Genomic DNA, 24,659 nt, shown 5'->3' on the forward strand with positions numbered 1-24,659 from the left:
CTGCTCCATCATCAGGCTAATTGTTCAGGAATAGTTAATGGCTTGGAATACAACTAACTGCTTGGTTATCTCTCTTGGTCAAATGACCCAGTGTGGATGTTTTGGCAAGCTTTGCAAGTTGTCAGTAGAACTATTATTAAAGGCTTGGAAAGGATTCTAGATGCCATGTCCTACTGGCATTCTTTACCTTGTTATACTCTAAAAAGATAGTGTTTTATCTTGCAGCTCCTTTTGAGAGTGCTGTTTTCTCATGGACATCATGTTGCCTTCTCTTGATCCAACAAATGAACCTCAAATTTTGAACTTGCATGTACTTTCAAATGCCTTCATATTTGGAGGTTAACTTGACTTATTTCACCTTATTAAAAATGGCTCTTTGTGTTTGATGACATGTGATAGAAATCACTGTCTCGGGAAAGCTTTCCTATGGTAAAGAGACAGGAGCAACAATCGGCAAACTTTGCCTGGTGTTGCACACTGTCTAAAAGTAAGTTGACCTACCTAGGAAACCATCTTTAAATTAGAACACCTTGATCTCGGCAACTTCAGATTACAGGTAGTCCTCAATTTACATACACAATTGGGATTAGAATTTCCATTGCTAAGCAAGGTGGTCGTTAAGTGAGTCATATTTGATTTTATGACCTTTTTCCCATGGTTGGTTAGCAACTTATTGCAATTGTTAAGTGAAGCATGTGACCGTGAAGCAAATTCAGCTTCCCCCATCAACTTTGCTTGTTGGAAGCCAACTGGGAAACTTGCAAATGCCAATCAGCTGGCATGTTGCAACTTTTGTAAATAGATGCTAGTTGCCAAGCGCCCACATTTTGATTGTGTGACTGTTTGGGATGCAGTTACGGTTGTAAAGTGTAAGAACAGGTTGTAAGTGACTTTTTTCAGCTTTGCCGTAGCTTCAAACTGTCGCTAAATGAATGGTTCTATGTCAAGGACTACTATCTGTGGTTCAAACTCTACTTCAGCCTGGCCTCCTTCCAAAGATGCAACAAGCAATGTACATTGAATCTTCAAAGCAGCCTTGTACATTTCAGAGCACAAAGCACATGCATAAGTCAATAAAATTGATTTGATGTGACCTGGATGGCTTGCTTCTGCCTTTTCTTTGCCTGTGCCCCTGCTGATTTCCTCTTGTACAGCCATAGCTCCATTGTGTCCAAACATTGTGGTCACAGCTGCATTGTAGTTGGCTAAGAAAGCAGTGGCATATGAAAGAATCTGTGTCTACTGAGGAAGATACAATTTCTAGCACTGACTCACCTGCTCGGGTCTCCAGCAGACTTTTTCCTCCCAGGGATCAAACAGAAAAAAGAGAACTTCCCTGTAAAATACCTTTCCATCTCCCAATTCCTTTCTACAGTGTCAGAGCACAACTTATCTTATGAACATCGTTCCTTCCTTCCAATTCTATCTCAAGAGGACCAGATTCTCCTTTTCCTACTCGGTGATCAGGGTGGATAAAAATCAATGATTTTTTTAAAAAAAAATAAAAAAAATCAGATTTTTTTTATTTAAATCGGATTTTTTTGATTTAAATCGGATTTTTTTTATTTTTATTGAATTTATTTTAATAAAAAACTTTTGGGGTAAAAATCTATTGTAAGATAGTTTTCTATTTAAGATACATAAATAATTTAGTTTATTCAGCATGAAATGGAGCTTAGTTATGTGTCATGAGGCTGTATATTCTGCAACACTGGGACTATCGGTGAGTCAACAGTGGATCAAAGGAGTAGCAGAGATGACAGTTGCTCTTTAAAAATTATGATTTAAATCGAGTTGATTTAAATCAAGCCTTTTTACTAGTGATTTAAATCATGATTTAAATTGTGATTTAAATCAACTTGATTTAAATCAAATCCACCCTGTCGGTGATCATACACACCCCCAGCCTAAGGTGAATTGGTGCACCAGAACAGCCAAGAAACAGGCACAGGTCCTCCAAACACTAAAGATAAAGGTTCCCCTCGCACATATGTGCTAGTTGTTCCTGACTCTAGGGGGCGGTGCTCATCTCCATTTCAAAGCCGAAGAGCCAGTGCTGTCCGAAGACATCTCCATGGTCATGGGCATGACTAAACGCCAAAGGCGCACTTTCCACCAAAGGTGGTCCCTATTTTTCTACTTGCAATTTTTACGTGCTTTCAAACTGCTAGGTTGGCAGAAGCTGGGACAAGTAACGGGAACTCACCCCATTATGGATTCGAACCACTGAACTGCCGACCTTTCGATCGACAAGCTCAGCACCTTAGCCACTGAGTTACCATGTCCCTTTAAAATTTAAAATGGGCGCTCAACTCACTCTCTATGACTTCAGAGTTACCTTACCTGGATTCACCAAAATCACAACCCATTTTAAAAGCTTGCAGGATGGGGAGGGGGGGGTTGATTAGCGCTAAGAAATTGGATCTATAATTCCTCTGCTTAAAAGATTAATATCCAAATGAAATTAAATGACCAAATCTTGGAATCTGGGATTTGTATTGAGCTGTATGTGACTTGAGGCTGAAATCAAACTTGCAAAATTAACCCAGACTGATTGTGTTAGCAGATTTTGAATTGCCTGGATACTAACATCAGGTGACAATTTGTGTTTGTCTTTCCTCCTAATCAAAAACCTACTAAACCTTTTGTGCAGACAGCAGTAGCTACATTACTGTACCAAAAAAAAAAAAGAGCTTACATCAGGGAAGTATTCATTTTAAAAGCCTACACTGGAAAAATTAGTGTTAGATTGGAATGATTGTGGAGGAAATTTGCATTTAAAACAAGTTCCCAGGCATTTTATATTAAAAGGTACATAAATCAGGGGACGGTGTGTCCAGAGCAATTTACAAATATAAATGAATACAGATTGTTTCTGTGGATTAAAAGGAAGAAAATAAAAAAGCATTAAAAAGCCCAGTGAAGTGAATTACTTCCCTTCTAGTGCAAGCATAAAAAAGATATTGGTTTTTACTGACCTGCACATATCCTGTGCTGTAACCTTGTTTTGAGTACAAAAAATTATCAATATAAGAATAGAGCAACATCATTCTTTTGGCTAACTAAATAAATATTCTGGCTTCAACTTCATGCCATTTCTAGATTCTCCTCTAGATCTCATTATAGCTTGTTATACCGTATTTTCGGAGTATAAAATGCACCAGACTATAAGACGCACCTACCTTTTTTGGTGACGTAAACAAGAAAAAGAAATCTGCCTCTGCCTCCCAGCAATTTTGCCTCTTTACAGCAAACAACAAACAGCCTGCTTTACTTTCATTTTCATTTTCAGCATAGCTTGATTAGCACAAAGAAAAAAAAAATCTGCTCCAGCAATTTATCTCCTTGCAGCAAGCAGCAGAGGCCCCCGCAAAACAGCTGAGAGTTGGGAGGCCGATTCAATCAACTTGTGCTAATTAGGCTGTGTTGAAGCTGAAACCAGCTGTTTCTTCTTGCTGCTTGCTGCAAGGAAATAGCTGCTGGGAGGCAGAGGCCAAAGGGTGGGGGGCCAGTGGGTAGGCGGGGCTACATTCGGTGTATAAGACACCCCTAAATTTTCACCCCCTTTTAGGGGGGGGGAAAGGTGCCTCTTATACTCTGAAAAATATGGTATTTTAAGCAAACAAACAAACAAAAAAAAAAAACCACTCCTGTCTTCCTGAACAACGACCAGTACAATTTCCTGAACAACAACTCCTATCTTCCTACCTTCCAGAATGGTACATTACATTGTACATCTGTACTCACAATCTGATATAACTTCCATCTTCCATCTTCTTGAAAGTATTTTTTAAAAAACTGATAAACTCACTTTATATTGAGAAAAGGGGTTTTCTCACTTCTTTTTGGTCATTAAAGTGCCCTTTTGCAACACATACCTCGGGTGTCTTTTGCTTCCTCAGTAGAATTTCTCTGGTAGCTTTTAGTTTTCAAGCTACACACAAAGACCTTATAGCTCAGTGGTTCTCAACCTTCCTAATGCCGCGACCCTTTAATACAGTTCCTCATGTTGTGGTGACCCCCAACCAGGGGTGGCTTGGAGGTCATGTGACCGAGTGGGCGTGGCTAGCTGGTCATGTGACCGGGTGGCCATGGCTATGTGTATAGGGACTACTCAGAGGGCTGAAAAAAAGTCATTTCTGACAGGTCCTCGCACTTTTGACTGGTCCTCACACTTATGACCATCCTCACATTTATGCCTGTGCAGCATTCTTAACAACCATGTCACTCATTTCACAACTGCTTCTCTTCAACATGGTATAAGATAGGGCAAAAAACGTAAAATGTGAGGACAGTCGTAAATTCGAGGACTGGTCAAAAGTGCGAGGACCAGTCAAAAATAACTTTTTCAGCCCTCTGAGTAGTCCATATGTATAAAAGGATACAGCAATAGAGAGGGATGAAGGAAGGGAAGGGAAATTAGAATAGGAGTGAAGGTAAGAGAGGGAGGAAGAGAGGAGGAGAAGGAGAAAGAGGAAGTAGGGAGAAGAAGAAGAGGGGGGGAAGAGAAAGTAAGTAAGAAAGAAAAGACAAAGGTGGTAGGTTTGAGGAGAAAGATTGCTGTACAATCAAAAAGATGAAAGGGAAGAAAGCCAACCCCAAACAAATATAAAGATATTAAGATAAAGAATGAATTGTTAAACTTTAAAGAATAAAAGAGAACAAATAGGAATAAATAGCAATAATTAGAAACACACATACAAACATACAACATATTTTCTTTGAACAGAGTATTTGGCCGGTCCACAAATTTAAACAGTTGTAGGAGGTTAGCAGCCACCCCTTTCCTAGAAGAATGAAATATTTTGGGAAATATTAAAAAGGCAGAATATTATATTTCCCTGGATGAGAAATGGAGAAGCATATTTTACAGACAAAGCAGCTCCCACCTTCCTGCCCCCCACCCTTTGTTAATGGGCCAGAGGCAGAAACTCAATCCTTTGTCAAAGGACATTTGCAACACAATAGCAACAGAAACTAACACAATGGGCCCCATCAAGCCATGTGATCCTGTCCAGCATTAAACATCTTTCCAAGCAGTCTCCATGTTTCCAGTGTCTTTTTCCCCACTTGGAGCAGAACCCAGAAGGATATTTCTTCCAACACAGTATTTAGTCATTTCAATTAAATTTACAATTTCTATATTTCCTTTTTACCATATTTATTCCTCAACTATTTTTTAAAAAAACCAATATTACCCTTCATCCTCATCTCTAATCTTAATCAAATTCAATTTTTCCCTTCTATTCTATATTATACCCCTTTGCATTGTCATCTATTTTTATATCCATCCTCACATTGGTTAATTATGTAATACAGTTGTTTAATACAAATTCAACATTTTAATATAAATCAATTAGTTATATAACTATCTTTTTTGTATATTTATCAATATGAACATGAATATTCCAATTATTTCCATGCAATCCAATTTCTTACAAATCAATTAATTATATTTACCAATAATAATAAACCAAATAATTTCCCCCATATATTCCTCCAAACCACAACTTAACCATTTCTGCTTTCAACACAATATACAATTAATAGTATCTCAATTATTACAATTCCCTAGTTAAATAGAGCTTTTTTTCTTTTGAAAAAAAGAAACCTCCTCTTGCCCTAAATTCCCCACTGTTTGCAGTTTTGTACCTACCTTTTTTGGTGAGGAAAAAGAAAAAGAAACCTCTGCCTCATTTTGTCACGTTGCACCAAAGACCCTGCTTTCTCTTTCTCTTTCCAGTATAGCTAGGCTAGGGGGAAAAAAACTTGCTCCAGGAATTTACCTCTTTGCAGCTAGCTCTTTGAAGCCCCGCGGCAAGAATTTAAAGTTTTTTTCCCTCTAGCCATCAGCTGGGACTCCGGAGCAGCAATAGATTGGGAGTGGGCGGGGTAAGCGAACGGCGACCGGGCGATCCAGCAGAGGCAGAGGGTGAGTGAAGGGGGGGGGGGAGAGAGGGCTTTGGCGACCCCTGGGAAATGGCCGTTCGACCCCCAAAGGGGTCGCGACCCCCAGGTTGAGAACCGCTGTTATAGCTTCTTTCTCTGGTATCATATATATTGGGGTGATGCCAGTGGTAGAATTCTATTTTTTTTTCTACCGGTTCTGTGGGCGTGGCTTGGTGGGCATGTCAGGGGAAGGATACTGCAAAATCTCCATTTCCACCCCACTCTGGGGGAAGGATATTGCACAATCTCCATTCCCACACCACTCCGGGGAAAGGATATTGCAAAATCTCCATTCCCACCCCACTCTGGGGCCAGCCAGAGGTGGTATTTGCCAGTTCTCCAAACTACTCAAAATTTCCGCTACTGGTTCTCCAGAACTTATTTATTTATTTATTTATTTATTTATTTATTTATTTATTTATATATTTATATATATATATTATATTTATATACCGCCCTTCCCCTGAAGGACTCAGGGCGGTGAACAGCCAAGATCAAATACATAAATATAAAAATTAAAAACAATTTAAAACCAGATTAAATACTTTGGCCCATAATTTAAAACATCCCATTAAAATCCAATTTAAAATTTAAAATCGTTAAAATTAGGCTAACCCAGCTTGCTGGAATAACAAAGTCTTCAGGGCACAGCAGAAAGTGCGCAAGTCTGGGATCCTCCGTACCTCTGGGGGCAGCTCGTTCCAGAGGGCAGGAGCCCCCACTGAGAAGGCTCTCCCCCGGGGGGGGTCGCCAGTCGACATTGTCTGACCGACAGCACCCTGAGGAGCCCCGCCCTGTGGGAGTGTACTGGCCGGTGGGAGGCTGTCGGTAGCAGAAGGCCGTTCCATAAATACTCAGGTCCTAAGCCATGGAGCGCTTTAAAGATGTTAATCAACACCTTGAATTGCACCCGGAAAACCACTGGGATCCAATGCAGCTCGTGCAGGAGATGAGTTACATGGGAGCGCCCCACCGCTCCCATAATCACCCGTGTGGCCGCATTTTGGACCAGCTGGAGCCTCCAGATACTCTTCAAGGGAAACCCCATGTAGAGAGCATTGCAGTAGTCCAGTCGGGAAGTGACGAGGGCATGAGTGACCGTGAGTCCTGATCCAGAAAGGGACGCAACTGGCGGATCAGGTGAACCTGATAAAAAGCACCCCCTGGCCACGGCCGTCATATGCTCTTCTAAAGACAGCTGCGCGTCCAGTAGGACATCCAAGTTGCGAGCCCTCTTCGTGGGGGCCAATGACTCGCCCCCAATAGCCAGCAATGGCACCAGCTGGCTATATCGGGACGCCGGAAGCCACAGCCACTCAGTCTTGGAGGGGTCTGTTTCTCCCCATCCATACCCCCACGGCTTCCAGGCACCGGGACATCACTTCAAGGGCATCATTGGGGTGGTCTGGGGTGGAGATGTACAGCTGAGTGTCATCAGCGTACTGATGGAACTGCACCCCAAAACCACGGATGATCTCACCCAGTGGCTTCACATAAATGTTGAACAGAAGGGGCGAGAGGACCGACCCCTGCGGCAGCCCCCACATAAGGCACCTCGAGGACGACCTCTGCCCCCCTGCCAACACAGACTGTGACCAGTCAGAGAGAAAGGAGGAGAACCACCGTAATACAGTGCCCCCAACCCCCAGCCCCTCCAGCCGGCGCAGCATGATACCATGGTCAATGGTATCAAAAGCCGCTGAGAGATCTAATAGGACCAGGACAAAGGAACAACCCCTGTCCTGAGCCCTCCAGAGATCATCAACTAATGCGACCAATGCCGTTTCCGTGCTGCACCCAGGCCTGAAACCGGACTGGAACGAGTCTAGATAGACAGCGTCATCCAGGTGCTGGGGAAGTTGTCACGCAACCACACTCTCAACAACCTTCGACACAAAGCGAAGGTTGGAGACTTTCACTCACCACCAAAACAGCCGGATTCAGAGAAGGCTTCTTGAGGAGGGGCCTCACCACCACCTCTTTCAAGGCGAGAGGCAAGAAACCCTCACTCAATGAAGCATTAATGATCCTCTGGAGCCAGCCTCATGTAACCTCCCAGGAAGCCTGCACCAACCAGGAGGGACACAGGTCCAATAAACAAGTGGCTGCGCTAAGCCTCCCCAGAATCCTGTCCACCTCCTTGGGAGCCACAGAGTCAAACTGCTCCCAGATAATATTCTCAGGACCGCCTCCATCATCCCATCTGGATCAACCCAGTCAGAGTCCAAGCCTTCCCGAATTTGAGTGATTTTGTCATGCAGATAGTGCGCAAAATCCTCAGCTCAACCCTGCAAGGGGTCTTCCTGCACTCCCAGATGGAGGAGGGAGCGGGTCACCCTAAACAGGATGGCTGGGCGGTTATCTGCAGACGTGATAAAAGCGGAAAAATAATTATTTTTGCCGTTTTTATCGCCACTAGGTAGGTCTTAATATGAGACCTCACCAGTATCCGGTCGAATTTGGAATGGCTGGCCCTCCAACCGCTCTCCAGGCATCTTTTCCGGTGCTTCATCTCCCTCAGCTCCTCGGAAAACCAAGGAGCCAAGTGAGTGCGACGCTGGGTCAGAGGCCGCAAAGGCACGACATGGTCCAAAGCCCCAGCGGCTGCCCTATCCCAGGTGGCCACCAGGTCTTTGGTCGGGCCATGAGCCAGAGCCTCGGGGAATGGCCCAAGCTCCATCTGGAACCTATCATGATCCATCAGGCGCCTGGGGCGGAACCATCTAATTGGTTCCACCTCCCTGCAGTGGGGTGTAGTGGTTAGAAAGTCAAGCCGGAGGAGAGAATGATCTGACCATGACAAGGGCTCAATAACTATATCCCCTATATCTAGATCATTCACCCACTGACAAGAGACAAAAACCAAGTCCAAGGTGTGTCCCCCCCGTGTGAGTAGGGCCATGAACTAACTGGGTCAGGTCCATGGCTGTCATGGAAGCCATGAACTCCCAAGCTGCAGATGTTTCCCCGACGGATGGCAAGTTGAAGTCCCCCATGACCAAGAGCCTGGGGGTATCAACCGCCACCCCGGCAATAACATTGAGCAGTTCGGGCAGGGCCGCTGTCACACGGCAGGGAGCCAGGTACACAATCAGCTGGCCCATCTGTGCACTATGACCCCACTTCACAAACAGGGACTCACACCCGGCTATCTGAGGTACAGTGGTCTCCCTCGGAGCAAGTCCTTCCTTTACAAGAACTGCAAGCCCCCCTCCCTTCCCCTGGGACCTCAGTCGATGGAATGCATGGAAGCCTGGTGGGCACATTTCAATGAGGGGGACCCCCCCTCTTTCCCCAACCAGGTCTCCGTAATCCCCGCCAGGTCCGCTCCCCGCTCCTGAACAAGATCACAAATGAGGGGGGCTTTATTTACCATGGACCTGGCATTGCATAACATCAACTGAAGGCCCGGGCCCTGAGGGTCTATGCAACCTGGGGAATGGGAAGAGCATTGGGGGCCGGAGCGTGCCACCGCTCGAAGACAGCGAGTGCGTGCCCCCACCACCAGATATGGGCCCCTGCTCCCACCAAATCTGCGCCTCCCACCCACAGTACTGATGGAAAAGCCCTCATAAGTATGAGCTATAGCCTCCTCCTTGACCCCGAGCCCCGCACCTGCCATATCGTGCCCCCCTGCCAGACCCAGCCCCCCGCGGCTTATCCCCCAAACCCACACAACCCATCCCCCTCCCAGAACCCTTTAAAATCTTATTTAAAAACTTCCCCAGAAAACCCCACAACCCCCTCCTCGCAACATGCCACCTCTCGGGATTCCAAAATCCGTCATCAACTTGTCAGTACCTGCTGAATAGCACCCCTGGGTGATGCCATTCTGCATAGCATTAGTCATGGTCAGAAGAAATTAACCTAATATTAAACTATTCTGTAACAGTCTACCACAGAGGTGTCAAAGTGGCGGCCCACAGGCCAGATGCCTCATGCGCAGGCCACGCCCACTCCAGCTCCGCAAAGGCAAAAAACCCCATCATGATACATCACATGATGCAATCGAGTTTGACACCCGTGGTCTACAATATACTCTACAACAATATATAGATGTTGATCAATCCCCTGCCCCAAATTAAGAAGCATTCAGCCCATTCATGCATTAAAAAAATAGTAAAAGTTTGACATTTGATTCTGCTGAACCTATGGCCCACATTTTAAATATTGTAGCTGTAGATTTTTTTCTTTTCTTCAAATTCTTGCAGTATAGTGGTTTAGCAGAAGCAGTGTCCTTGAATCATGGCATGAAAGGCTTCCACTATTGGTTAGCAAGAAGGCTGACAATTACACTGAAGAACAGTGATTCCTGGGCCTGGGAAGTTTGAAATCAATACCCATAACTCTTAACTGTAGCAGATACATTGGGAACTAGGATTTCTCAGGGCAAGGATTCTGGAAATGTATATAATCAACTGCTACCTAACATAAAATATTGCAAATATAAAGCACAGTTTTTCGTGTGAAATTTGCACAGCCTTAGAAGTGTTTCCAATTTAGTCTTATTGTACAATAAATACTTCTTACTACCTCTGCTGTATCAAATGTCTCAAAAACTGCTATAAAGTATAAGACATCCAGGAGGGAAACTAGCATCTTGTTCACATATTCATCTTGTTCGCATATTCCATTAAGATACTAAATGATTTGTTTCCTTTGGGTTGTTTAAGTGATTTGTTTTCTTTTGGATTAAAGACTGAGTGTTTCTAAGTGATTATTTCTGGTTTAGGCTCAGGTGTGAAACAAAATATTATGATTTGGTTAAAAAGCCATAGTAAAAGCAAACCATTGTTTAATGTGATGTGTAATTCCACTTCTTTGTTTGACTCCAGTAACTTTCTCTCTCTTATTCAATGCAGCATTTTTTTCTTAAGAAGGGAAATTGACATAATAGGAAAAGGACTCAATAAGGAAAGGAGGACATTTGCAGTGCTGATGTGCCTTTGAGTACCCAAACTTTTCCCCAAACTTCAGTTAGAGACAAACAAGAAAAAGAATCTCTGCTTGGAAATAAAACAATCGAGCCAATAAATATTTTGATTGGATAGGTTAAGGCATAGGTTTTTCAAACTTGACAACTTTTAAGATATGTGAACTTCAACTTCCAGAATTACCAAGCCATAATGGGAAAGTGTGAGAGTTGAAGTCCATCTTAAAAGTTGCCCAGTTTGAAAAAAACACTGCACTAACGTCATTGTCCCACAACTTGAGGCCCACCAGATATGTTGGCATTCAACTCTCTTGGCAGTGTGAGATGCTTTGAGTAGCAGTTTCAACTATCAGATATATATTGATGGTCATGCTCATTTGGTTCTATGAGGAAGTTATTTGGTCAATACAGCTTCAGGTTCAAAAGGTTGTTTTTATTATTTACAAATATATACATGCATACGATAATGAACAGGGTGTCCTGTTCATTTTTTTACCCTAACTGTATGACTCAGATGTTGAGAGGAGAGAGAAGGTCACGTGTTGTCTCACTGAGATATAGATGAGAGAGAGAGGGAAAAAAAGGGAAGATATTCAAGTGGTTTCTAGGTAAGAGTCCAATAAGAGAGTTCATTGGCTGCTATAGTCACATGTGATGTCTGTAAAGACTTAACCCCTTCTAGTCTCTGGTGCATCATATGCAGGCAATATCTGACATCAACATATCTGGAAGATGCTAAATTGGAGAAAGTTGCAACATGGCTATCCTTTTAGAATAGATTGCCTTCATGTATTATCCTGCATGTTCTTTCTTGAATTATGGGCGCAACCCGTTATGCCCATGTGACACCCCTCCTGCGCGAGCTGCACTGGCTCCCGGTGGTCTTCCGGGTGCGATTCAAGGTGTTGGTTACCACCTTTAAAGCGCTCCATGGCATAGGACCCGGGTACCTCCGAGACCGTCTTCTGCCACCAATAGCCTCCCACCGACCAGTTCGTTCCCACAGAGAGGGTCTCCTCAGGGTGCCGTCAGCCAAGTTATGTCGGCTGGCGACGCCCAGGGGGAGGGCCTTCTCTGTGGGAGCCCCAGCCCTGTGGAATGAACTGCCCCCGGAAATTCGTAAGATATCTGACCTCCGGGTGTTTCGCTGCGCATTGAAGACCCTGTTGTTCCGCCAGGCCGGACTATCAATACAATAGTTTTAAATTGGGGTATTTAAATTTATTGGGGTTTTAAATTTGAGCCATTTATTTAATTATTTTAAATTTTATATCATTGTTTTGTTTGTGTTTTTAAATAGGCTGTACACCGCCCTGAGTCCTTCGGGAGAAGGGCGGTATAGAAATAAAATTATTATTATTATTATTATTATTATTATTATTATTATTATTATTATTATTATTAAAATTATTAATTATAATAATTATCTTGGCCCTATGGTAATGTTTCTTCTGCTGGATGCAGGGTGAAACCAAGATTCTGAAGTTGAAGAATCTTCGACCTCAGGACTACGCCAATTACAGCTGCATTGCATCAGTCAGGAACGTCTGCAATATTTCTGACAAAATGGTGTCATTCCGTCTTTCCAACAAAACAGGTATTTTGGACTTTTTTCCCTCTTCTGTGTACTGAACCTTTTTGGGAGGAGGGTGATGTAAAATAAAATAAAATAAAATAAATGATGGTGGCATATCTCTATTGCATTGCATTTCCATGCTACAGATTGGTTCTTATTCAGCCATTTATATTGCATATACTATAATGGCAATACTATAATAATAGTAATATGTCAGGACTGGGGCCCTGACTGTTAACAACTGTTGAGTCTGACATTTCCTCAGTTGCTGTGTATTTTACGTTTTGCATTTATGATGAAAATTTGTTTTTAATTTACTTTAAGACTGTTCACTGCCCAGAATCACTTATCGAAATGATCATCCTTACAAATTGAATAAGTAAATAAAATACTGTGCACTTTAATAAACTTCTGAAGTGTGTTATTATTGTAAGGTATCTTAACTAATATTTTCCCCTGCTACCTTTTCTACTGCTACCTATTCATTCTCTATCTCAGTGTTCCTTAACCTTGGCAACTTTCAGTTGTGTGGACTTCATTTCCCAGAATTATCCAGCTAATATGCTGTATCATTCATTCATCTGTACCTGATTTTTTTCACATTTCCTTTTGGAGGATGGAGCCATCTAATGCCATTACAACTGTCTCTGTATGTGATCAGGGTTAGAGTTAGGTGTCCTTTTCAAACATGATTTTAAGACAGATATTAGGATTGTTTGAAAATGCCTGAGATGGGAAGGGATGGGATGGGATCATAAGGAGATCTAGGATGATGACCAAGAAAGCTGGATTAGAAGTATGAGCCCAGTTCAGTTGAAAGTTGGGGGAATATTGAAGAAGAATATTCTGCAAGATGAATGTGGCATTTCATTCAATGCAACAACAAAGGGGAGTTTCTACAATGTCCTTCTCTGTGGAACATCATTCTTGTGATGTCTTTCCCCTAAGAAGCAACATGTGCTGACATAACTCTGAGCCCTGATGGTGCAGTGGTTAGAATGCAGTATTGCAAGCTAACTGTGCCCACAGTCTGGAGTTCAGTCTTGATGGAGATCGAGGTTGATTCAGCCTTCCATCCTTCTATGGTCGATAAAATGAGAACCCAGATTCTTGGGGGGAATATGGTGACTGCTCAGAGAGTGCTATAAAACATTATGGGTTGGTATAAAAGTCTAAATGATAGTGCTATTTTCCCGTTCATGTTTCAGTCGATCCCAAAATTATGGCTTCTCCATTATTGAAGATTTTCAAGAAAATATTGGACAACCTTTTGTCCAGCATGGTATAAGGACTCCTGTTTGGTGCAGGAAGTTGGATTATAAAACCTTCAAGGTCACTTCAAGGTCACCCTTTGTGGATAACCTTTCCTCCCCCCTTTTTTTTTTGGGGGGGGAGGACAAACTGGTCTGGTAAAGCTGGATATAATAGGATTTATTTGTTACAAGGCAGAAAAATACTGTATCTTCTTGCTTAGTGTTAAGTTTATCATTCCATTTCCCCCTGAAAATCAATCTGTAAAAATTTGACTAAAGAATTGCTTTGTACGGTATGTACCAACTAAAAATGAAATTTAATTACATTTCTCTCAGAGGAAGAATATGTATTCAGGAGGTACCAAACCAGACTGCACTGTTGCTAGTAATAATCACAGAATCTTCCTGACTAATGAATAAATTGTAATGTAAATAATTAAATCAAGTCTGCCTGACTAGTGATTTAAATCACCCTGATTTGTTAAGGTAGTTGTTGCTATTTAGTTCAATTTTATTACATGTTCTGTCTTCTTGTGCCCTTAAATTTCTATGTCCGTAAGGAAGTTGATATGAAAATCACTTTTTCTTACTATTTCTATCAAACATCAACATCACCACTAAGCTATTGCTAGCAGCTCTTCAGGGTCCCGCCAGAAGTAAATGTCCAGAAATAAATGTCTATTGAGATTCTCAGTCATCCAGGTCATGGTTGTCCCAAAGGTGCTTTTTTCAAGAGCCAACAGGACTTTCTGGTTTTTCATTGAAGATGTTTCGCTTCTCATCCAGGAAGCTTCTTCAATCCAGAAATAGAAGTGATACTGTGGTGCATACAATGCAGGGGCGGGTTTCAAAACCTGTCGCTACCAATTCGCTCGTGGGTGCATGCACATCCGGGCAGGTGTGCAGAGCCTCCCGCCACCACTATCAGTTCGCCAATACATTGTCCGTTGAGATGGCTTTGATTCAGACCACATGGGGTCCTAAATAGCATACTTTAAATAATCTAATTGGTAAATTCATCTCACCTTCCCCAGCTCTTTATTATAATCCAGCCTGAGTTAATTGATACAAAATGTTTTCTTTGGGAAGGATGGGATGTTCAAAACATGAATCACCAGACAAACTTACCAGATGCTCCCTTCTACCAACCCTCCCATCCTCTGTCTTAAAAAGACCCTTTTTTCATTCGATGAAAAGGAATGAATGTTTTGTTAATAAGCAACTATTAGGTTGAATGTTAATCTGGGTTAAATAAAAGCACATTTTGTTTTGGAATGGACTGAATATCCTGACTTGATAAACATGTTGATTTCAAAGGGACAGTACAGGAAATAGTTTCCTATTGGCTTTCAGATTTTTTTTTTAACCTTCCCAATTTGGTGTACGTACCTTGAAGTTTCTAGTAGTCTCCCATCTTGCTTAACTTGGTGGCGCTGTTAAGTAACACCAGCTGCCTGCAATTACTGCAAGTTCGAATCTCACCAGGCTTAAGGTTGACTCAGCCTTCCATCCTTTTGAGGTAGGTAAAATGAGGACCCGGATTGTGGGGGCAATAAGCTGACTTTGTATTAAAAAAAAAAAAAAGAACACTGCTGGGGGGGGGGGGGCAAAAGCCCTGCTAAGCAGGTATATACAAAAGTATGAAGGCTATTGCTTAATGTATTGTAAACCGCCCTGAATCTCCGGAGAAGGGCGGCATATAAATTGAACCAATAAAAATAAAATAAACTGTTTAAAAACAGAAGTTCATAAATGCCATCAGGTTATCAGCTGACATAAATGCCGAAAAGGCCCCAAAAACAATTAAAACAATTTTAAAAAGGAAGCTGCCAGGAGAAACTTTTTATGAGTTTCCTACTTTGTGCCTAAAGTGAGATTTGGAAGGTTATCTGGATTTTGCATAGTACAGATTTCACATTGGCTTTGCCAAAAAATTATTCTCTCTGGATTTCTTTATAGTGTCAGAAAAACAAAGGTACTCTATAAAATCTTCCAGCTTGCAAGGCTTCAGTCAGGATCTAAAGCTAGGTTAGCGGGAGAATATATAACACAAAACCTACCCAATTTATCTTTTGGGAACTGATTCCTAGTGAGTACATAATTCAAATACAGGAAGTCAGTCCTCAACTTTCCACAACTGAGCGCAGAATTTATGTTCCTAAGTGAGAAATTTGTTAAGTGATTTTTGCCTCATTTTATTGGTTGTTCAATTAGTAACACGGTTATTAAGTGAATCTGGTTTCCCCATTGGCTTTGCTTGTCAGAAGCTCACAGAAGATAATCACATGACCCCTGGTCACTGCAACCATCATAAATATGAGCCAGTCTGCAAGCATACAAATGTAAATCACGTGACGATGGGGATGCTGCAATGGTCATAAGTGTGAACAATGGTCATAAGTCACTTTTTCCAGTGCTGTAATTTTGTAACTTTGAATAGTCACTAAATGAAATTTTGTTAGTCAAGGACTACCTGTATTCAGCAAAATTACTTAAAGTTGATAGATTTATAGGAAGCCAAATCCAAAGTCTCTTAGGTGGCATAGAATTAAAGCAGCATAAAACAGCATTAGAGGTGAAGGTGCTGGCCTAAAACCCAGGAGACTATGAATTCTAGTCCCACGCTAGGCATGAAAGTCGCTGGGTGACTATGGGGCAGTCATTCTGTCTCAGCCAGTCTCATTTCACAAGATTATTATTGTGTGGAAAATAGAAGGCAGGATATTTCATATTACAATAATTTAGTTAGCCACATATTAATTGTTATGGGGTTTTTTACCCCATTTAGTGTTTTTAGATTTTTTTTGATAGAATATTTCTATTGAAGCACCTGGCCTACCCCAATATGGGAGGGAACATACTGCTTCCCTTTCGCCTTTCAGCTCCAATCCAGCAGCCCTCAAGCAGTCGCATTCACGACAAACCATTTTATACCAAATTTATATTTCGCTGATAAAGAAATAAAGGGAGACTAGTATAGATCTATTTCAAGTTATTTAGCTCTCATCGGCTAGCCATACCCTTACGTGTGTGTGTGTGTGTATGTATGTATATGTTTTTTTTTAAAAAAATTGTGTAGTTTATATTATTTAGTTGTTAAAATTATTAATTATAATTATTAATTGTATTATGCTGGTCCATGACTATAATAAATATTTGATTGATAGGAAACAGGAGTATTAGGCATGTTCATAGCTTTGAGTTGTGTATATATGAAAAGGCAAGATAGCAACACCACCACAAACAATGCAAAACCATATAGCACATTGAGGGGGAAATGTACTTAAATGGCAACTGTCTATTCTACAGTAGTCAGGATCACAAATTACTCTGACTTCTAGCCTTTTTGAAAAACCAGAGGTTGGATGTTTATGATCCATTGCACCAAATAGCTGGCATTTATCTTCCTTTTTCAGTTCTTTGATATTTAAAAAGCCCCAGTACTCATTCTACGACAGTGTTTCTCCAATATCAGAATTCTGTGATCAGATGTTATTCCCAAGAAGCACTGAAAAAAAACAACTACCAAGTATGTCAATAAACAGCTGTATACGCTCATTAACACTATACAATTTAAGTGTTAAAGTACAGAAAAATGGAAAACTTTCTGGCCACCTTGGATATTGGATAAAGTTTCTCAACCTTAGCAACTTTAAGAAGTGTGAACTTCAACTCTCAGAATTCTCCAGCCAGAATGCTAATTGTTTTTTGTATTATTCATCAAGCATGCATTTTAAGACAGATACAAGTGTAAACATAATTATAAATACATGAAATGGATATGAATAAAAGAAAACATTAGGACAGGAACTGTAGGCACGCTGGTGCGCTTATGCACGCCCCTTAAAGACCTCTTAGGAATGGAGTGAGGTCAGTGGTGGGATTCAATTTTTTTAACAACCGGTTCTGTGGGCGTGGCTTATTTGGCTGGGTGTGGCTTGGTGGTAATGTGACCGGGTGGCCGTGGCTATGTGTATAGGGACTACTCAGAGGGCTGAAAAAAGTGATTTCTGACAGTTCCTCGCACTTTTGACCTGTCCTCGCACTTATGACCAGTCATCATTTATGCCCATTGCAGCATTCTTAACAACCGTGTCACTCATTTCACAACTGCGTTGCTTTATGTGACTGGGTGGCCGTGGCCAGGTGGTCATGTGGCATCACTTCTTTGCCCTAATGACAGTTTGCTGCAATGGTCGTAAGTGTGAAAAACGGTCATAAATCACTTTTTCCAGTGCTGTTGTAACTGTTGTAAGTCAAGGATTACCTATACAAAAATACAAAAAGCTTCTTTGCTTGCAAAAAGCTGCCCTAAATACCAATCATTAGATTAGAAATACCTGCAAACTGGAGTTACAAATCAGGGAGGGTACCAGAGCACCTTGAGGAATTAAAATAGTTAAAATGCAATGATAGCTATCAGCAGCCAACTCTTGCTCATAAAGTGAAACCCTTTAGCAGAGAGGTCATTTAAGCTCTCCAGAATGAAACAAAGGAGCAAACAGAGTATCTGTTGCTTGTTAAACCAATTACCAGAACAAATAGACACAGGAACTAGTCAGATTTCCGAAGCTGCTTCTTTTCAAGAACAGAGATTAACATTTTTCCTTCCAAACAAAGCTGAATAGGGAAAATTATCTCATCACTAAACACAGGATTAAACATCACCAAGCACAGAATTAAACTTCAGCAAAAACCAGTTTTAGACCAAAAGTCAGAAAGGGTATGTAAATTCATGTTTGAATGTCAATCTTTCTAGCTAGCCAATAAGCCTTGCTGAATGTCACTCATCTTGGTTCCTTGTCGTTAAAAGCTTCTGCTTCGTTATTCAATTATTTCTTCAAAGTGCTGATCATTGCACCCTGGCTGGAAGAACTCCAACAGGGGAGTATTTCCTCCCAACAGCGGTGTAAAAAGCTTAAAACAACCCTTCCCCTTTAAGAAAGTCAAGCAAAAAAACAAACCTCCGAGAACCTCGGGAACCGGAAGCGACAGTAAGTTTAGGCTTACTGCTGGAGAGGCAGTTTCTGTAAGCAGGGCAATAAAGATTAGGCTAGGAAACAACACCAAATGTTGTAATTCCTTATATGATTAACCCTGTAAAATGGAAAAAAACAAAAGGAGATTTCTTTTAACAACCGGTTCTCCGAACTGCTTAACTACTTAACTACTTAACAATCAGTTCTACCGAACTGGTGCAAACTGGTAGAATCCCACCACTGCGTGAGGTGTAAGTAGACAGTCTAAGGTTAAAGTTTTGGGGATTTGGGGAAGAAACCACAGTATCAGGTAGTGCATTACAGGCGCTGATCATTCTGTTACTGAAGTCGTATTTTCTGCAGTCTAGTTTAGATCGGTTTACCATGTGTTTGTATCTATTGTGTGCTCATGTATTGTTTTGGTTGAAGCTGAAGTATTCATTGGCTGGTAGGACATTGTAGCAGATGATTTTATGTACTAAGCTTAGGTTATACTGAAGACGGCGAAGTTCAAGTTGTCTAAGCCCAAAATTTCAAGTCTGGTGACATAAGGTATTTTGTTGTGAGCAGAGGAGTAGAGGACTCTTTTTGTGAAATGTCTCTGGACTCGTTTGATTGTATTAATGTCTGATATGCTGTGCAGGTTCCAGACAGATGAGCTGAATTCAAGAACTGATTTGGCAAAAGTTTTGTATGCCCTAGTTTGCAGTTCAATATTACCGGAGAAGAAGCTATGCAAGGTTAGGTTACTGCCCACTGCCTAACTACTATCCTTTGGATTTTGTTAAGAGCCAGAATTCACTTCATTTAGCATTCATGTGCCTCTGTTGACCAACAAGGCACATGTGCAAAGAGTCAATCTAACAAATATGTAATGATTTGTGATAGTGTGGCAGATGTCCCAGTGCCAGCACCATATGCTTTTCCTTGAAACCCACATATTAATCTTCAGCTTTGATTTGGAAACTCAGAGTAGACTTTTTCTTCTGAATGTTTATCTTAGGCTCACGTATCAGGGCTCATTTCTAACCTACAGTGTGTCTCACCTTCATCTATCATCTGTCATGTTTCTGCAAATACATGAATCAGAAAACACATTACTTCTAGGCTTCTTTCATTTTAAGGAAGGACAATTTCTTGTCTTAAATAGCCTCCTTACCAGTGGTGGGTAGCAGTGGTGGCGGGAGGCTCCGCCCATCTGCCCGGATGCTTCTGCACATGCGCAGAAGCTTTTGCACAGCTTCTGCGCGCACCCACAAGCAAACCGGTAGCGATGGGTTTTGAAGCCCGCCCCTGCTCCTTACCAAGGATTGTCTTCCAGTGTATATCTGCTTCTCTTTTTGCATAGTATGAATACATTTTAATGCTAAATGTCTCTGATGAAAACCACCCACCCATTTTGGTCATTCATATTCATTAGTAGTATGCCACAATTCTTCAAGGGAAGAAGGTATGCTCTATTTTATACATTGTATGAAAGCATGCTGTGGGTATGCAAAATAGCTGTCAGGTGGTTGTTTTCTAATGTCAAGATTCTCTGGATTAAGCAGAAAAAAAAAAAAACAATTAAGCAGATGCCCTCAGAAACAAATCAAATATAATGGAGTTTTACAATACTAAACAGAGGTGTAATTGGATTCATTTACACCTACCTAATTCACCAGGATCAGCTGCAGCTTAGCTATATTTACAGAAAGTCAACCATCTGCCCGATTGCACTGTATGACACTGAATGCTGGGCAGTGGGACAACAGGGACTGAAAGCTATCTCTATGCCATGGAAATGCGAATGCTCCGTTGGATATCGGGCATCTGCCTTCTTGACCACATCACAAAGGACACCATTTGACACCATTTTGGCATGGCACCAATTATAGAGAAGATGAGAGAAGGCCGACTCTGCTGGTATGGACATGTCCTGAGAGCAGCACCTACCACCATTGCCAAGACTGCCTACCAAGTACAAGTCAACGGCTGGCGATCTCATGGGCATCCAAAACAGATGGCAAGTCATCATCAACAAAGATATACAAGCTGCGGGCCTGCACCCTGGAGACTCAGCTGACAGTGCAAAGTGACATTCAATGATCCAAAAATCTGACCCTGCACTTGCGGGAATACGCTAGGAAGAAAAGAAGGAGGAGGAGGAGGAGGAGGAAGAAGAAGAATAAGGGGAAGAAGAAGCTTAGCTATAGCTGTTGGGCTTGACTTTAAGTTACAATTGATTCTGTATCAGAGACCCAAGAATGAGCAACATTATTATAAAAATTGTTCTCAGCTGTTTTGTCCTGCTTCTCTCTCAATTTTTGTGCCTTTTTATCATAATCCTGCATAAAAAAAAATTACCTTTCTGAATACTTGCTGTTTTGTCCATATATTAAAATGAGATAGATGAATTGGCCAAAAGGAGATAGATGGATTGGCCATATTGATCATGAATATACTTCCAAGACAATTTCTCTTCACTCAGTGTGGCCGAGGCAAGCCAAAGGTTCGGACACCCATGCTTTAAAATATAGCTATTTAATTATATCACAAATATTTGCAGAAGGAAAGTATTGCTTATCACTTGAAAGTTTTTAATGTAGCACGAGGGCACAGAAGGTCACAGTAACTATATCAAGAGTTCGCACCTTATGGGATTCTGTCAGCATTGGCCTAGAAATGCTGGGAATTACAGTTCATTGCCTTCTAGAGTATCATAGGCTGCCTGTCTTATTAATCCTACAAGCCATAATGGCTCAATGATAAGAATGCAGTATTGCAGGCTGATTCTGCCCACAGTCTGGAGTTTGATCCTGACCGTCTTCCATCCTTCCAAGGTTGGTAAAACGAGGACCCAGATTGTTGGGGGCAATATGCTGACATGGTAAACCACCCAGAGAGTGCTACAAAGCACTATGGGGCGATATATAAGTCTAGGTGTTGTGGCTCCGTCCTCCGAGCCTATCTTATCGGAGGGAGAAGGCTCCGAACATGAAGGAGAGGAGTCGGCCAGGCCTCCCTCTCCAGGCCCCTCCTCTCTGGCTCTGCCTCAGGTGTCGGCCAAGGAAGAGGAGATTAGCCAGGAGCCAGGTGTCTCCGATGATAGCGATGGAGGCGATCTGTCGTTCCTGGATCCACGCCAACGAAGGCGTGATAAACGGTTGCAGCAGTTGAGGAGGCGTGCCAGGGATTAGGCTGAGTCACTGGACCATACCCCAGAGACTATATAAGAGAGTGTGGTGGCCATTTAAGACTCTGTGACAGACAAAAACTAACTCTGGCTAGTCACTTTGAACAACGCTTAAATCTGCCGAAGGTTTCTTGTTTTGAACTGGACATTTGCAAACTGTGTGTATTTCTGTTTATCTGGTGAAGGGATATTCCGTTTATTGAAGTAAAAGCACTTGGCAGTCGGTGCTCGTATTGCTGCCAAATTTCTGATAAATAAACTGTGCGTGCCAAGTGCTTCCTTTAACCCTCGGCTGGCTGTGTGTGGAGACGGGGACAGAACACTAGGTACAATTGTATTGCTATGATTAACTGCTTCAGAGGAAGGGTAAATGAAAAAAAAATTGACTTCCTGATCAATGGAAGCTAAAAGCAAGCTGTTGCTGCTGTAGCTTTGATCACATATTCAGAATGGCTAATCATTTTAGAATAAGAGCAAAAGAGGTGGGATGCCTCACAATGACACATGTGGATCAAGATTCTAAATCTGAAGAAGGAAGACTAATGCTAGACCCCTTTTAGAAATAAGCCCTATGTCTATACATGATAGAAAGTAAAGGTAAAGGTTCCTCTTACACATATGTGATAGTTGTACCCGACTCTAGGGGGCAGTGCTCATCTCCGTTTCAAAGCTGAAGAGCCAGCACTGTCGGAAGACATCTCCGTGGTCATGTGGCCAGCATAACTAAAAGCCAAAGGCGCACGGAATGCTGGTACCTTCCCAATAAAGTGATCCCTATTTTTCTACTTGCATTTTTTTTTTATGTGCTTTTGAACTGCTAGGTTGGCAGAAGCTGGGACAAGTAACGGGAGCTCACCCCATTACGTGGCACTAGAGATTTGAATCGCTGAACTGCCGACCTTTCGATCGACAAGCTCAGCATCTTAGCCACTGTGCCACCATGCCCCTCTTACATGACAGAAACGTGGTTGCAAAACCAAAGTGGAAACAGGAAAGGAGGTTCTTTTCTTCGGAACCAAAGAAATGAAAATTATGATAATGGGGAATTGAGGCTAGGAGGGAAGAGAGGAAAACTGGCTAGATATGGGATGTACAGGTAGTCCTTGACTTATGACCACAATTGAGCCCCAAATTTCTGTTGCTAAGTGAGACATTTTTAAATGTACTTTGCCCTATTTTATGACCTTTCCTGCCACGGTTGTTAAATGAATCATTGCAGTTGTTAAGTTAGTAACATGGTTGTCCAGTAAATTCTGCTTCCCCATTGACTTCTCTGGTCAGAAAATCACAAAAGGGGATTGATCACATGACCCCGGTACACTGCAACTGTCATAAATATGAGTCAGCTGCCAAGCATCTTAATTTTGGTCACATGACCATGTGGATGCTGCAGTGAATGGTTATGTAAGTGTGAAAAACAATCATGTCACTTTTTGGTGCCATTGTACCAACAATGGTGTAGTGACTGTACGAACAGTCACTACACAAACTGTTGTAAGTTGAGGACTACCTGTAATTGCCCTGAGATCACAAAAGTACTTAGTGAAAGATCCTGAGACTACAAGGGCAGCTTCTAGCTATGAAATGTTTCCTTCTCCTTGTTTAAAACATTCCTGGGGTTTTAGAATCTGATGGCTATGGCAGGTTCTATGGAAGTTAAATGAATTGACAAAAACATTTTGTATCCTGGGAAGTAGAAATGGATGGTTCTGACTTACACTGTCTCACCTTGTTGAATTCAGTATTTGCTTCATTGCAACACAATGTACAGATCACTTTCACAGATAAAGTGAGAGCGATGTGCAACACAAATGTTATCTCGATAAGACACAACAAAAACACACTTCTTTTTTAAAAAAAAGTATATTTGCTTGTTTGCAAAAACCATTGTACTTTTTAAATTGCCTAATAGTGTGTGTGTGTTTTTTAATGAATGGACTATAATGACTACAGATCCTTTTTGTTGATCAACTCGACAGAAACAACAACAACAAAATATACTTGTTTGGGTACAATTCTAGTGTACGCATTTTGAAATGCTCTTTTCCTTCTGTTGGCGCCTAGTCTGCAACAACCTTTCCTGTAGATTACTATGCAGTGTACACATTTGTCTTGTCCTTCCTTCCTTCCTTCCTTCCTTCCTTCCTTCCTTCCTTCCTTCCTTCCTTCCTTCCTCTCTCCCTTCCTTCCTTCCCTCCTCCCTCCCTCCCTCCCTTCCTCTCAACCTCCCTCCCTCCCTCCCTCCCTTCCTTGGTGGCATCTATTTTTCCTTTGGTTTCTCCTGCATAGACGAGAGATCTTAACTTGTGACCATCATCTTATCCTTCCTTGCTAGAACATCTTCTTGAGATGATAGATGGTTTTTAATTGGATCTTTAGGGTCAGTGGCTCTCAGCTGAGCCCTGCAAGCAAGATCTACAACCTTTCTGCTCCCTTTGCCTCTACTGAGTTTAGCTGTTGTTTCATGTGAGAGCTTAACACTTCTTTTATAGAAGGGGATTGATGATAGTCCAGCAGCTTTGCAGACTAATAAATTATTAATAAAATTTGTTAGTCCAAAAAGGCTCCTCTAGACTCTTGTTAACACTTATTTTGAAAACACAGCGCAGGTGAATTAAATACATTGCTCCTTCTACTGAGATTGCAATTGCTCTTGTGATGCTATGGATGAAAGGTTCCTTTAGGACAGTGGTGGCGAAACTTTTACTCACCGAGTGCCGAACAGGTACACACTTCGCACGCTTTGCATGTGCATGTGCTATCTGCCGTAACACATGGCTCCTCCCATGTGTGC

General features: G+C 41.8%; 1 protein-coding gene across 3 annotated transcripts in view; it reads left to right on the forward strand.

Annotated features, from left to right (window-relative positions):
- The window catches only part of MDGA2 (MAM domain containing glycosylphosphatidylinositol anchor 2), a 603,292-nt gene that overhangs the window by 304,554 nt on the left and 274,079 nt on the right, over positions 1-24,659 (forward strand). For all 3 annotated transcript variants that reach the window (XM_070931707.1, XM_070931708.1, XM_070931709.1), the window contains exon 5: positions 12,347-12,479. In XM_070931707.1, the coding sequence (XP_070787808.1) occupies positions 12,347-12,479 (133 nt within the window). The remainder of the gene's footprint in view (positions 1-12,346; positions 12,480-24,659) is intronic.

This window comes from Pituophis catenifer, unplaced genomic scaffold (genome assembly GCF_029215685.1).
Source record: "Pituophis catenifer annectens isolate HBS135680 unplaced genomic scaffold, rPitCat1.0.hap2 SCAF_1, whole genome shotgun sequence".
NCBI classification, from domain to species: domain Eukaryota; kingdom Metazoa; phylum Chordata; class Lepidosauria; order Squamata; family Colubridae; genus Pituophis; species Pituophis catenifer.